General features: G+C 35.6%; 1 protein-coding gene across 1 annotated transcript; it reads left to right on the top strand.

Annotated features, from left to right (window-relative positions):
- Positions 1-238: 238 nt before the first annotated feature.
- LOC143220602 (uncharacterized) lies at positions 239-7,150 on the top strand (the record flags this gene model as incomplete). The annotated part of the gene is made up of 3 exons (XM_076446222.1): positions 239-485; positions 5,436-5,604; positions 6,634-7,150. Coding segments are annotated over 3 exons (933 nt in total), but the record flags the coding sequence as incomplete, so codon positions are not given.
- Between the last annotated feature and the right edge of the window lie 8,464 nt (positions 7,151-15,614).

The following is a 15,614-nucleotide window of genomic DNA, read 5'->3' as shown; positions in this document are numbered from 1 at the left end:
CGGTCTTATTCAAATACGCTAACTCTCGATTTTCATTTAGTTTTTTACAATTGTAAAAAGTTGAAAGGCTCCGGTCACCCATGACCACCGTGGCGTCACGGGAGAAACCGTTGCCTGTCATATGTGACCACTATGGCAGTCAAAGTGTTAAAAAGCAAAGATCCACGCGCGGTTTAATTTCGAATCTTGATCGACGAACAGCCGAGTTTTAAGCTCGCAATTCTTATCCGTTTTGCAGCAAGTGGCCACCCCCACGGTCGTGAAGAAGATACTACGAATGAAGCAGGAACAGCCGACAATGTTCGCCTGGGAGATCCGAGAGCAGCTCGCGCGACAAGGAGCCTGCGATCCGCAAAGCTTGCCCTCCATCTCTTCGGTAAATCGAATTCTTCGGGGTGGCGGACTTCATACCGATCACACGGGGATCGAGAGGGGTTCTTCTAGCACGTACGCTTCTCAAGTTTCCTCGAACGTCGCTAATAGAGGTAAGGGTAATCCTCAAATGTCTTCTATATGCTCTTATATTAGGTTAGGGAAAAAGAAATCCATTATATTTAACGCTAGATTTACGGGACCCAATTACACGATATATTAACCCTTTGCACTCGGCAATTTTTTAGCTACAGAAGAATAGAAATTTACGGATTTCCTGGTATAAAACTGATATTTTGTTGAGTGGTAAATAAAGAATCGTATAATAATTAACACGTAGAATTATTTGATTTCGATATTTCGCATATTGTTATATTATCTTAAATTTGATATATTAATTTAATATGGGTCTTTAAAATTTCATGGTGACCGACAGTCGCCATTCGAGTGCAAAGGGTTAATAGGTTTAATCAACTTATATTAAATTTCTTAATATCGTAATTGTTTTTAAATTAATCCTTTGCACTCGGAATAATGTTCGCCGAAGATGTGGATGGTCGTGTTCTCTTTTATACATCTTAGTAATTTTACTATATCTTGATTTGATTTCTTCTGCCATTTCCAGAGAAAACCTCAGAGAAACGTACATTTCTCAAAAATCTTGTGCTGGAGTAAGTTATTATTCGATTTCTTTTATTATTATTCTTAATCACTAATAAATTTTAATGTCTCCTGAGAGGGGACAGTCGAGTGCAAAGGGTTAAACTCATGGTGTTATTTTTTAAGAAAATACATAGTTTTCTTTACCCGTAAATCCGACGGGTCTCCATAAAGATAAGTATTCAAAAACGTCCGTAAACCTAGTGTTAATAATATATATTATTCATTATTATTTTATTATATTTATTTATTATTTATATATATTATGAAACCTTTGCACTCCAAATAATGTTCGCCGAAGATGCAAATGGACGTGTTCTCGGCTCCCGATAATCACTTTTTTATATATATTAATAATTTTACTATATTAGGTCGTCCCATAAGTTCGTTCGCGGTGATATTTACATTCCTCGTCACAATTTATAAATTATATCGATGATTAACGTCTTTGTCAACGAAATAGGAAGAAGTCGTAGAACAAAAGGGCGACTAAATTTTTTTTAATATTTAGAAGTTTATTCGACGTATAATTTTAAATGGTAAAAGTAAAAACCGGAACGAATTTATGGGACGACTTAATATCTTGACTTGATTTCTTCTGCCATTTCCAGAGAAAACTTGAGTGAAATATATATTTCTCAAAAAGTTGTGCTGGAATAAGTTGTTATCCCTTAACACTGGGTTTACAGGACCCGTCAATTTGACGGATGGGTTGCTCCATTTGTACGATATTACCAGATATAATAAACTTATATTAAGTCTGTTAGTATTGCGATTATTTTCTAATTAAATCCACCGATTGTTATTTAAAGAAAATATGTGGTTTCCTTTACCCTTAAATCTAACGGGTGTCCGTAGAAATAGGTAAACCAAAACCGCCTGTAAACCTAGTGTTAATCACTAATAAACTTTGATGTCTCCTGAGAGAGGACAGCGGAATGCAAAGGGTTATATATAATGGATTTCTTTTTCCCTAATCTAATATAAACTCAATATGTTCCTAATGCAATCAGTTATACGGTGCTAATACCTTCAATGAGATAGACAAGAATATTAGATCAAGCTATAGCGTTTATGACCATATTCAAATAATTATATGAATGAGGTGAATTATATTTTATATATATTTACTTATTTATTTAACCCTTTGCACTCGAGTGGCGACTGTCAGGCACCATGAAATTTCGAAGACCTGTATTAATTAATTTACCAAATTTAAGATGATATAACAATACGCGAAAAATCGGAATCGAATAATTGTACGTGTTAATTATTACACCATTCTTTGTATAGCACTCAAAAAAATAACGTCAGTTTTATGGCAGAAAATTTGTAAGTTTCTACTCTTCTGTAGCTAAAAAATCGCCGAGTGCAAAGGGTTAATAACAAACACATGAAAACGTAATATAAAATATACAATAAAAACATGGCAGATTCAAAATGGTATAAAAATTATGAGTCTACAGCTGTAGCGTGTGAACTAGTCTATAGTCGGAGATGAAGTGAGAGTGCGTGTATAGAGTGGCTGTGTTTGGTAATAATGGTTAGTTTGTTATTTGTCCACTTGTGGCATGATGGTGATAGTATGGAAGCGCCAAAGTTTCAAGTGGTGGCCACAAAGCGACAACGGTCAGCGCCATCTATGATTTTCAGCCGCAAGTTTGTACTCCGTTAGTGCCATCTATGATTTTTCATTGGAACGCAAGCTTTTGGTTCAAAATCATAAGTGACGCTAACGATGCACAAACTTCTAACTCGAAATCATAGATAGCGTTAATGAAGCACAAATGTGGCCTTATATTTAACCCTTTGCACTCGAAGACTTTCTCTCTAAGGAAAATCTTTTCTTATGCTTCTATAAGCTCGGTGATAGATTTTATATCAAAATTATATTATACAAGAAAATTATACGTTTAAGTTTGGAATGAGAGGAATTATATTTTATTTTCATATTTCGCGTGTGGATGTTTTTAACACTAGATTTACAGGACCTGTCAATTTGACGGGTGAGTTGTTCCAATTATACAATATTAATAGATTTAATCAACTTATATTAAATTTCTTAATATCGTAATTGTTTTTAAATTAACCCTTTGCACTCGGAATAATGTTCGCCGAAGATGTGCATGGTCGTGTTCTCTTTTATATATCTTAGTAATTTTACTATATCTTGATTTGATTTCTTCTGCCATTTCCAGAGAAAACCTCAGAGAAACGTACATTTCTCAAAAATGTTGTGCTGGAGTAAGTTATTATTCGATTTCTTTTATTATTATTCTTAATCACTAATAAACTTTAATGTCCCCTGAGAGGGGACAGCCGAGTGCAAAGGGTTAAATTAAACTCATGGTGTTATTTTTGAAGAAAAAACGTAGTCATCTTTACCCGTAAATCTGACGGGTCTCCATAAAGATAGATATTCAAAAATGTCCGTAAACCTAGTGCTAATGCAGTTATTGTCGCTTATTCGTGTTTAAGTTATGGTGTTAAAATGAATGGTGACTGAGAGTCACCTCTCGAGTGTAAAGGGTTAATAATATAATGGATTTCCTTTTCCCCAACCTGATATAATTTGTATTTCGAGGTAACAATTTCGAAGTATCTTTAAATGTGTATACTTTGGAATAAATAAATTCTGCATTGATTATAATACTATTAATCATTGATATATGAAGATTTTGGATAATTAAATTGACCAGTTGTTTACGTAATAAAGTCGATGGCGCTTCCTTATGGCGAACGTATGTGGTTTTTCTTCTATTCTGAAGTTTTGCAACGCGTTGCTTTAAATTAATTTAAATTTTATTCTAGGCCCTTCCTTTTATAATTACGAGAATAAAAATTCTTAGATACGTAATTTTCATCGGTCTGATAATTAATAAATTCCACGATTCACGCGAGATACTCCGCATCGACGTAATTGAACAAATAAAACCAGAAATCGGCACTAAGATCTGCACGAAACGAGTCACCACATCTCACAATGATCTAAAATACCTAAAAGCCGACTCAAAGTGGAATTTTCGAAGCACAGAATATCTCACTGCTCCAAATATCGCTTAAACTTGAATTAAACGCAGGTTAATTACACGAAATTTTATGTTTCACGCGTCAAAGATAATACAACTTCGATTGGTATCTGGATAAAAGTTCGAAAAATAGTTCAGTTATTTACGAGACTTCGCTCGGGATCGAATTGCACTATCTGGAAGAGGATTGCCGGGTGATTTTTTTCAAAACTTGGATCGTTCGAGGCGTAGATTCGCGTAATTACGCGAATTCTCGAGGTGCGCCTCGGAATTGTAGGAATCGTAGGAACTATCAAAGCAAAGTATCAGCCGATCGTCGATCCGAGAATGGTCATAGACACGTTCTAAACCGATTCGCGTTCCCTCGCGTCAAAATCGGCTCATTATGCGAGGGAAAGCTACGTCGCGAGTGCGCCATTACCGGCTAACGATCCCCTAAACATCTGTCCGTATCTCGGAATCACTGTCGGTCTTCTTTCCCATTGTTTTGCCCCTTTTGCGATTCGGTTGCATAGGCAACTCCGTCGCGGAGATGCAAGGATTATTAGAGGGAAAGGGGAAGGACGGTTGAAAAAGGAGAATTCGCAAAATACCCTGTGGCCGATTGACTCGTCAGGAGCATGCTGCGGCTAGATCACCGACACGCAATCCCTCGAAGGAACTCGAAATTCGCCTCGAAATTTACCTCGTTTATTCCGTAAATCGCCTATCACGTCGAGATGAGGCTCTGTCACGAAATTTCTCTCGATCAGCCGTCCAGTTCCACCACGCGTGTTACGTTTCATCCCAGTGCCAATTACACTGGTGATTCGCGCTGTGTTTATGTCGTACGCACACTTGGTTCTAGCGTTTTAACGATTACGATAGATACGTTAGATACATCGACGATCCATACATCGATTTTCTCTCAGTAATCGTCCGATCGATTTCAAGCTTCCACTAAATTTCCTAATATAGTTCCCTAATGTAGCATTAACTTTTTCCAACCAGCTGAGTGTACAAAAAAGGAACCCGTTTTAATTAGTCGATCGAATAGAATAAATCATCTTCTCCGTGTCTTTCTTGTTCGCTTAAGGTACTGCATGCACAACGATGCCGCATGTCGATTTAATTTAAAGCGACGTGCGCGAAGATGTAGACGTTAAGATTGCAATAAACCTTGTACGTTTCGTCTAATGTGGCCATTTAACGTAATGACCGGTTCTATAGCAAATAGGAGGAATAAAACGCGGGATTCCAACTTGACATGATTTTTAACGCATTTCGCGCGGTGTTCGCATAGAGAAAAGCGTTAAATATCGATAAAGTATCACTCGACAACCCGTGTTCAATTTACGTTGTATTAACGACACGCTTTATTTTTAAACCACGCAGACGCGCTCATGAGAACGGACTACCAATTATTTTATCCGGGAACACTGGGACCATTGCACATCTCCACCACTTCCGGCAATACCAGCGCGCCATCTTGGAATCCGAGCTTTTACTCGTCTCTTTATCAGGCAACTACGCTGCACTTGCATCACGGAATGCAATCATTCACGTAAGTCTAACTCAGTGCGATATTTTTACTCGTAAATATTTCTCGACCGAATATCTTTCGCCGAATGTATGAAAAACGAACGGCCATTGATATTTATCGAGAAGACTCGGTAGTTCGTGTAAAATTTACGAAGGAACAGAAGGAATCATTCGCATAGGGACTCTAACTTTTTCTAATGAAAAAGGCTCAGTATCTTCTTAATAAATTTTATAAGAAACTGATGCTACAAACACGAAAGAGTCACTTTATTTTCATATAAATGAAATATAATAATTATATATTGAAATAAGTAGCGAAATTTGTGTAAGGATCGAATTAGAATTATCTAATTTGAATTAACCTATGTTAATTAAATATATACCTATGTTAAAATGTGTGAAGTATAATTATAGTTACGTGATTAGTATATAACTTATGATCACGAGAAAGTGGTATGAAATTGTTATGTTCTTTGATAATACTTGATACTTATATATTATATTGTATTATATTAGGTCGTCCCATAAATTCGTTCCGGTTTTTACTTTTACCATTTAAAATTATACGTCGAATAAACCTTTAAATATTAAGAAAAAATTTAGTCACCCTTTTGTTCTATGATTTCTTCCTATTTCGTTGACAAAGACGTTAATCATCGATATAGTTTATAAATTGTGACGAGGAATGTAAATATCACTGCGAACGAACTTATGGGACGACCTAATACTTGATTATACTTGATACTTATATATTATATTGTATTATACTTGATAATACTTGATACTTATATATTATATTGTATTATACTTGATAATACTTAAATATTTATATAGTATATTGTATTATACTTGATAATACTTGATACTTATATATTATATTATATTATACTTGATAATACTACCCAAGTATCCCTATACTTTATCCGCATCTCTCGCTACTTATTTCTATTTGTAATTATTATATTTTGTTTGCATAAGAGTAAAGGAAAAAAATATCGAACCCTCGGAAACATTTTAGGAAGAAGCAATAATAAAAAATGATATTTTGCAGATCGTTAGACGTGGAACGTCTGTCGGAACAGAGCGGACCAACGAACCAGGTCGACTTGAAGTCTAGCTCGAGCTCGATGGCTGGTAGCGACGACTCGCTGGACAAGAGCGACCTGGACGAGAACACTGAGTCCCAGGACCATTACAAACCGTTCCAGAACTCGCCCATAATCCTGGAACTCGGTCAAAAGATCGGCAGTGACCGCAGCGCGTTTGTAAGACACAGTACGTCCGGTGCGTCTGGAAACCTGGAGAACCGACAGAGTCCACCGCCGACGGCCGCTGAGAAGCAAAAGGTTGCGTCTCCGCAAACCTTAGAAACCGGAAATGAGCAGAGCACCATGGCCAAAGAAGCGGCGGTCGAGGATAGACCGCCGCAACCTCAGAGAAAGAGAAACCCTTACTCGATAGAGGAGCTTCTGAAGAAAGACGAGGGTAAGAGCAGCTCGAAAAGGCCAAAACTGATGAATCTCGGCGTGGTTCAACCCTGCGGAATCATCCTGAACAAGGAAATTTAAGGAGCTACGAATAGACGACGGGAGAATGGAGGAACAGCAGAAGGTTTCAAGATCTGGCGATAGAGGCTATGATGATCGTCTGGATTTGGGAGAATTTTCGATACGGTAGAGAATGGAGTGAAGTTACTGTCAGAGAGATGTCGAAGATTACGATGATTTTTGAATGCAAAGAATAGAGGCTAAAAAAAAAGAGGAAGCTGTATAGTTGGAAGAATCGGTTGATCGATGAGTGTAAAGAGATGGCGGAGTTGGCTTGGGTTTATGTTCGTTATTCGTGGATCTATATTTCTGAAATTTATTCACAAGAGAAAATATGATTTGCTGGATGAATGTCAATTTTACCCATTTTTATTGATGTACCACGACTGTTAGAGGATTTTTTAAATGATAAAATTGGAAATAATTTATATTCGAGTAGGCAATTATCTTTTGAATTAAGTTAATTCGTAACTAGATTCGTTTAACTATTTCATTTTAATACCGAAAAGTTAAAAATATGGTTCCACTTGGAAATGTCGAATATAAACTCGCCGATCAATGTGATTTATTCGCTGAAAGGGACAATGGATGATATTTTTAAATACCGAGGAACATGCGTATACTGTACATCTTTTCTTTTACCTTCAAGATTAAATTACAAGATATATTTACTAATCTATCAAAGAATGCAACAAATATCATGTGTTTTTTTTTCAAAACTACAAATGAAATATTACAAATTGAAAGAACAAACGAAAGAAATTCGAAATATTTTATTTATTTCTGAATATTTATATGTACCTTTTTCTTCGCGTGACAATTTTAGCTCTATATATTTAATCTTTTCTGAAAACATCACTCTACCGTTCTACACTACTGTCCTATAGGATTTGTATGTTAAACTTTAAACCACGTTATCTTGGGATCATTAAAATACATTCGCTGAATAAAAATCGAAGAAGATCAACGTAGAGCAAAATGAAAATGTAACATAATTTACCAAACAGGAAGAATAGCGAAGTACAATACTTAAAGAACCACTTTGTAAAAGAAAACAAAAAAAAAAGACAAAAATACGATTAGTACAGCTTTATCGATGTCCGAAAATCTCGATAATTAAAGCGATCGTCGTTGTACTACCGATACGAAAAACAGCATAAATTGTATGTAACATTAGTATGAATCGTCGATTATGTATTGTTGACTGCAATATCGTAGGATTAACGTAAGTCTGTTAAGCTAATTTATAATTAAATTATTTTTATTCATTCTCCCGCATCCGACACTGTCGATGATGATCTATCTCTTCGAAGCAAAACAAAATCGTCGATATATGCGTAATAATGAGACGATTAAATACGATAAAACGTATCGATGTAGGTATTTTACGAGTTTTGATGATTTTCAACAGGATCAATTTTGTGATTTCTGAATATGAGATTTTTCTGTCGTGTAATTTGTGTGTGGTATAATTTCGTTTTGCGAGCGGGACGATGCCATATTACTATGTATGATATTTAATTCTAATTTAGTCAAAGAAACTTTGACGTATTCTAATAAAGTAAAGTGGCTAGTAACCTTGATAAAAATGCTTACTTTTATTTATCATACTAAATCAAAAGATTTCACGTGTGACACAATATAAAATACAATTATAATATAAATAAAAATATTCGTCATTTAATAACACGGTACATCAATATTAATCTAAAATATCCACTAGTTTATTCTTATAGAATTTATTTCCCTGTACGCGACTTCATAATCATCTTATTATCTTTCTTCATTCCTCTTAATGTACATATAACTTTGATAGATATTTCCCACTTTTAATTTTCAAAGTTCAAAGGGAACATTGAAAATTTACAAATGATGGAAAATATCGTAAACTTTGTGAGTAGCTCTTAGCTTGGTATCATTTTTCAAATAAAAATCAATTTTCTAATGGTTTCTCTTCTTCAAATCTTTGGAAAATTGATTTTATTTTTTTTTTTTTTTAGAAAATTGTACCAATTATTAGGTCTCACCACGTGAAGGTGGCTACGCATCGAGACACATACTTATATGCATTCTAGTAACTCTACCAGTTATCAAAGATACCCTAATCTAACTAACTTCAAGCGATACGAGTTGCAACGAATCTACTGACACTTTATTATACCTCGTGTCTTACGATCATTCGATTCGGTATAGTAAAGCTTTACTCTCTAAACGCTAAGATATTTTAGTTCAATAAACTCCGATCTTTCTAAGTTTCAGTAAAAGTAAGAAGTGAAATATGAAAGATGCGAGCAAAGCAAAAATCGCGACGCGTCTGAACAAGTTGGCGATTATTCGAAAGGAAAGCGAAACCAAATGAGAGGAACAACCCGACGGTGAGACATAAACAATATAAACATATAAACAAATCAACGACAAAACATTCAAATATTATACGAAATATTCAAATTCTCAAATAAAAATAAATAAACCCGGAAAGTAAGATCTAAAAGAAGAAAGAATAACTAATAACTGAGAAAAGAAAAAAATAATTAAATTTTGAAAGGAAAATAGATTAATACTTGAAAACAAAAAGAAATTATTAATATACCTTTTATATACCCTCCGAACATTCACGGAAATTTCCGAAGTTTACCGATTTTATTAATTATTACTTATCCGCTATACTACTTAATAATTTATTAATTTTTTCTCTTTTCTGATAAAGTTACATTATCGACAATTTGTTATTAACAATAGGTGTTATAATTTACAAACTTTCTCCAAAGTATAGATAAGTTTTAACATAAATGTATTGTGAGTTCAATTAATAGGCATTAATTTATTCATTTCTTCACTTATATTGTAAATTTATGTTGTCTGCAATTTGTTATTAACGTTATTAATTTTTTATTTATAATAACTTTGATAATTTATTATTTACACATTGCAATTGATGATCTGTATCATTTATTGGCTACCTTGACCACATGTTTCTGATTTTTATAGCGTCCAAATTCTACACCGTCGGTGACAAATAAATTAATAATAAAGATATTATTAGCGAAGATAAACTATTCAAATTAAATAGTAAATTTCACGTATAATAATTGCAACTTCTTCGATATTATTGTAAAAATTGTAAAGGATTAAAAAAGATTGTCGTCGAAAATATGCAAAATATCATAAATAGTACAAATATTGTTAATAAATAAACTCGATATACCTCTAATTCAATTCGTTGATTTCGTGCTAATGCATTCAATAAGATAAACAAGGATAGAAAATCCAAGCGACTTCAGTCAGCACCATCTATTATTTTGGACTCGAAGCTCGAGAAAGTAACAGGAACATAGAATGTGCAAGGAGGTCGTCTAAATCTCGCTATGTGATAAACAAGGACAGCGAGCTGTTAAACAAGGATAGAAACGACGACGCAGTGAAAAATCACAAATTACCAAGAATCCATGATTAATTTATGAACTTTTATGGCATCATCAGAAAGTTGAAGCCTCGAGCAACATTCTTATTCGAAATTTGTACATAATTTCATGCTAATTAGTTTACTATTAATAATTATTTAATAGCGTGGATGAATTGATAACAACGACGCCTACTAACATTCATTAAAATGTTTAATTATGGTCGAAACTAGAAGTGAAATGTGTTCAAAAGTGTAGTGAAAAGACGCGCAAGAACATTATCTTTATAATGAATGCATAAAATTCGTAAATTAATTGCATAAAAGTTATTAATAATTAATCATTAGGATTTCGGCAAGATTTCGAATACTCCGTAGAACAATAATTTATAATCGAATAATTAAGAAGAAAATAAAATCGAAATATATATTGGAAAGTTCGTCAAGTATCTGGCTTTACGATGCAATTATAAAAGTTCATAGATTAATCTGAGAGATTGAAATATATTTGTAAATTTTCTTCAGTCGAATCGATTTATTTGAAAGTATCAGAAATACGTAACTAGAGTTAGTAAACTGATATCAGCGCCATTTATGATTTTGCAGCAAAGTTTCTAGCTACCGATATAGAAAGGAGAGATTTGAAAGGAAAAAGGTAGAGAAATAATAGAGAATGAGAAAAGGGATAATTGGATAGAATGAAGAAAGAACGAAGAAGAATGAGGTATGAATGAAAATTCGAATAAATCCACTGCGTGCATTGATAGAAGATTACAATGGAAGATTTGAATATTTGTATGCGAAGAATGAAAATAAGGCTTACGGAAAGATTGCGAAAAATTTCTTTGGGAAAAATAATGAAAATAAATGAAAAGGAGGAGGAATATAACGTGTATGGTTTATCAGGATGTAAATGGAAGGAGTGGTCAGACATTAATAAAGGAAAATTTCATTTATAAGAATAGCTACGCTTACCGCATAATGTAATGTACAGTATAAAATAATGTCATCAAATTCTATAAAAATGAACAATAATGAACTCATTATTGTACAGAATATTACAATTTTTCAAGGTGCACAGTGCAAGGGAGGGATGGGGACGGGAGAGAGAATAAATAAAGGGGTACTCGCAAATACAGTCTAGTCTCCAAGACACCAGAAGGTAGCCTTTTAGAGACTAAACTGGATTGCGAGTACTGCGTAGCTCTTAGCTTGGCATCGTTTGTCAAAGATGAAATTATTACATTAACCCGAAATTTATCAAATAAAATTCATTCAGACGAATATCGAAATACGTCTTTGACAAACGATGCCAATTACCAGGTCTCACCACGTGGAGGTGGCTACGTGATCGAGACCCGTACCTAAAAACAATAGAAAAATATAATACAAAATACAATACAAAATAAAACACAAGCTAAAATTTCACAGAATAAATTACAAAAGAAATTACAAAATAAATTACAAAAGAAATTACAACATAAATTACAACATAAATTACAACATAAATTAAAACATAAATTACAAAAGAAATTACAAAAGAAATTACAAAATAAATCACAAAATAAATTACAAAAGAAATTACAACATAAATTACAAAAGAAATTACAAAATAAATAATTAAACTAAACAGGGGACGCTCTGACATTATCCTAGAACAAACAAAAGTAAGTTTCATTTGGATAGAAGGGAAGGAGCTGAAGCTACTGACACGTTAATAAAATAATCGTGCCTAACAAAGGATTATTCGAGTCGGTATGCTACTTTTAGAACTCTACTGCCGCGACACTACTCACAGCCATTATCGGCTGTATATCAAAAACCGCGTGCAATTGTGAAAAATTCGCGACGCGACGTGACGAACACGCGAGCACTAGGCAATCTCGTGCCCCAGCGCCTTCTTCGTAAACGATTCGCCCTCTTCCTTGTATCGACTTACGCTGACACGACTTACACGCTTCATTACCGCATTGTCGAACCGAATGCTACAACGACATACCGACGAAGACCTTTGGAACCGGCCCCAGGAAGTATGAACGCCTTTGCGGCAAAGGGTAGAACACCGAAGTGATCATCCAATGACGACTAACGAAGGACCCCTCCCAGGAAACCGACCCTCCGGATAATCGACAGCATGCCGCGGTAACAACGGAACAACAACGCAGCTTTGAAGACGATGCGCGACAGAAGCGATACGCGGTTGAGTTTGAATCGATATACGAACGAAGTGCGACTTACGAAACACGAGGTTACTTAGCGATAATTTACGACCGCGGAATGAGCGAAGTGGGGTGCGAAAAGAAAAGAAAAAAAAAACGCGGGGACCCTTCGTTCCAAATGAAACACGGAATTAGAAGAAATTATTAAAATCTGAAACAGAAGAAATGATTGAAACCTGAAACAGACGAAGTAATGAAATTAAAATCTGAAACAGGCGAAATAATGAAATTAAAACCTGAAACAGAATACGTCCCATAAGGTCCAACGATGTCCCACCACGTCCAACCATAGCTCTCTACGTTCAACCATGACCCACTATGTCCAACCATAGCTCTCCACGTCCAACCATGACCCACCATGTCCCACGTTGCCCCGTGCGGGGGGGTAAATAACGTGGTACTCGCAATTCCAGCCTGGCTTTCAAGATACCAAATGGTAACCCATTGAAAGCTAGACTGGAGTGCGAGTACTGCGTAGCTCTTAGCTTGGCATCGTTTGTCAAAGATGAAATTATTACATTAACCCGAAATTTACCAAAAAAATTCATTCAGACGAATATCGAAATACATCTTTGACAAACGATGCCAATTACCAGGTCTCACCACGTGGAGGTGGCTACGCGATCGAGACCCGTACCTAAAAACAATAGAAAAATATAATACAAAATACAATACAAAATAAAACACAAGCAAAAATTTCACAGAATAAATTACAAAAGAAATTACAAAATAAATTACAAAAGAAATTACAAAATAAATCACAAAATAAATTACAAAAGAAATTACAACATAAATTACAAAATAAATTACAAAATAAATAATTAAACTAAATAGGGGACATTATCCTAGAACAAACGAAAGTATGTTTCATTTGGATAGAAGGGAAGGAGCTGAAGCTACTGACACGTTAATAAAATAATCGTGCCTAACAAAGGATTATTCGAGTCGGTATGCTACTTTTAGAACTCTACTGCCGCGACACTACTCACAGCCATTATCGGCTGTATATCAAAAACCGCGAGAAATTGTGATAAATTCGCGACGCGACGTGACGAACACGCGAGCACTAGGCAATCTCGTGCCCCAGCGCCTTCTTCGTAACCGATTCGCCCTCTTCCTTGTATCGACTTACGCTGACACGACTTACACGCTTCATTACCGCATTGTCGAACCGAATGCCACAACGACATACCGACGAAGACCTTTGGAACCGGCCCCAGGAAGTATGAACGCCTTTGCGGCAAAGGGTAGAACACCGAAGTGATCATCCAATGACGACTAACGAAGGACCCCTCCCAGAAAACCGACCCTCCGGATAATCGACAGCATGCCGCGGTAACAACGGAACAACAACGCAGCTTTGAAGACGATGCGCGACAGAAGCGATACGCGGTTGAGTTTGAATCGATATACGAACGAAGTGCGACTTACGAAACACGAGGTTACTTAGCGATAATTTACGACCGCGGAATGATCGAAGTGGGGTGCGAAAAGAAAAGAAAAAAAAAACGCGGGGACCCTTCGTTCCAAATGAAACACGGAATTAGAAGAAATTATTAAAATCTGAAACAGAAGAAATGATTGATACCTGAAACAGACGAAGTAATGAAATTAAAATCTGAAACAGGCGAAATAATGAAATTAAAACCTGAAACAGAATACGTCCCATAAGGTCCAACGATGTCCCACCACGTCCAACCATAGCTCTCTACGTTCAACCATGACCCGCTATGTCCAACCATAGCTCTCCACGTCCAACCATGTCCCACCATGACCCTCCATGTCCCACGTTGCCCCGTGCGGGGGGGTAAATAACGTGGTACTCGCAATTCCAGCCTAGCTTTCAAGATACCAAATGGTAACCCATTGAAAGCTAGACTGGAGTGCGAGTACTGCGTAGCTCTTAGCTTGGCATCGTTTGTCAAAGATGAAATTATTACATTAACCCGAAATTTACCAAATAAAATTCATTCAGACGAATATCGAAATACGTCTTTGACAAACGATGCCAATTACCAGGTCTCACCACGTGGAGGTGGCTACGCAAACGAGACCCGTGCCTGAAACAAAAGAAAAACATAAGACAAAACATAATAGAAAACATAGCAGAATATACAATAGAATGTAAATGGGAAAATAAATAGTACGACACGCGAGCTGCCTGTTATGGCGCTTAATTGTCGCAAAAATAGTGGAAAAGAGCAGCCAAGCTGCTTTTTATTATTGTGATATGTAATAATATGTAACTTTTTCAATACGACACGCGAGCTGCCTGTTATGGCGCTTTAAGTGTCGCAAAAATAGTGGAAAAAAGCAGCCAAGCTGCCTTTTATTATTGTCATATTAAATAAGATGCAATTTTTTCAATACTACACACAAGCTGCCTCTTATGGCGCTTTAAGTGTCGTAAAAATAGTGGAAAAGAGCAGTCGAGCTGTCTTTTAATTATTGTCATATGAAATAAAATTGAACTATTTAATACGACACTGAGCTGCCTCTTATGGCGCTTAAGTGTCGCAAAAACAAGAAAAAACAGCAGCCACGCTGCTTTCTATTATTGTCATATGAAATAAGATGTAACTTTTTCAATACAACACGCGAGCTGCCCCTTACGGCGCTTTAAATGCGGAAAATAATAGTGCAAAAGAGCAGCCGAGCTGCCTTATAGAGCACTATATTTCTCATGATCCTGGCTTTTTTAATATTATATGAAAAAGCCAAAAAGTTTAAATTTTCGATCGCGATATATGGAATTTCAAGGGATGAACCCTCGAAACAAGGTGCATAATATGCGCAGTAATATTACAGAAATGCGCATAAATAAAAAGGAACAACTTGCGAGTTGTAAGGAACAAAGTAGCGAGCA

The sequence above is a fragment of the Lasioglossum baleicum genome, unplaced genomic scaffold, assembly GCF_051020765.1.
Source record: "Lasioglossum baleicum unplaced genomic scaffold, iyLasBale1 scaffold1265, whole genome shotgun sequence".
Classification (NCBI taxonomy): domain Eukaryota; kingdom Metazoa; phylum Arthropoda; class Insecta; order Hymenoptera; family Halictidae; genus Lasioglossum; species Lasioglossum baleicum.
Note: the sequence above shows the minus strand (reverse complement) of the source record. Positions and strands in the feature narration are given on the sequence as shown.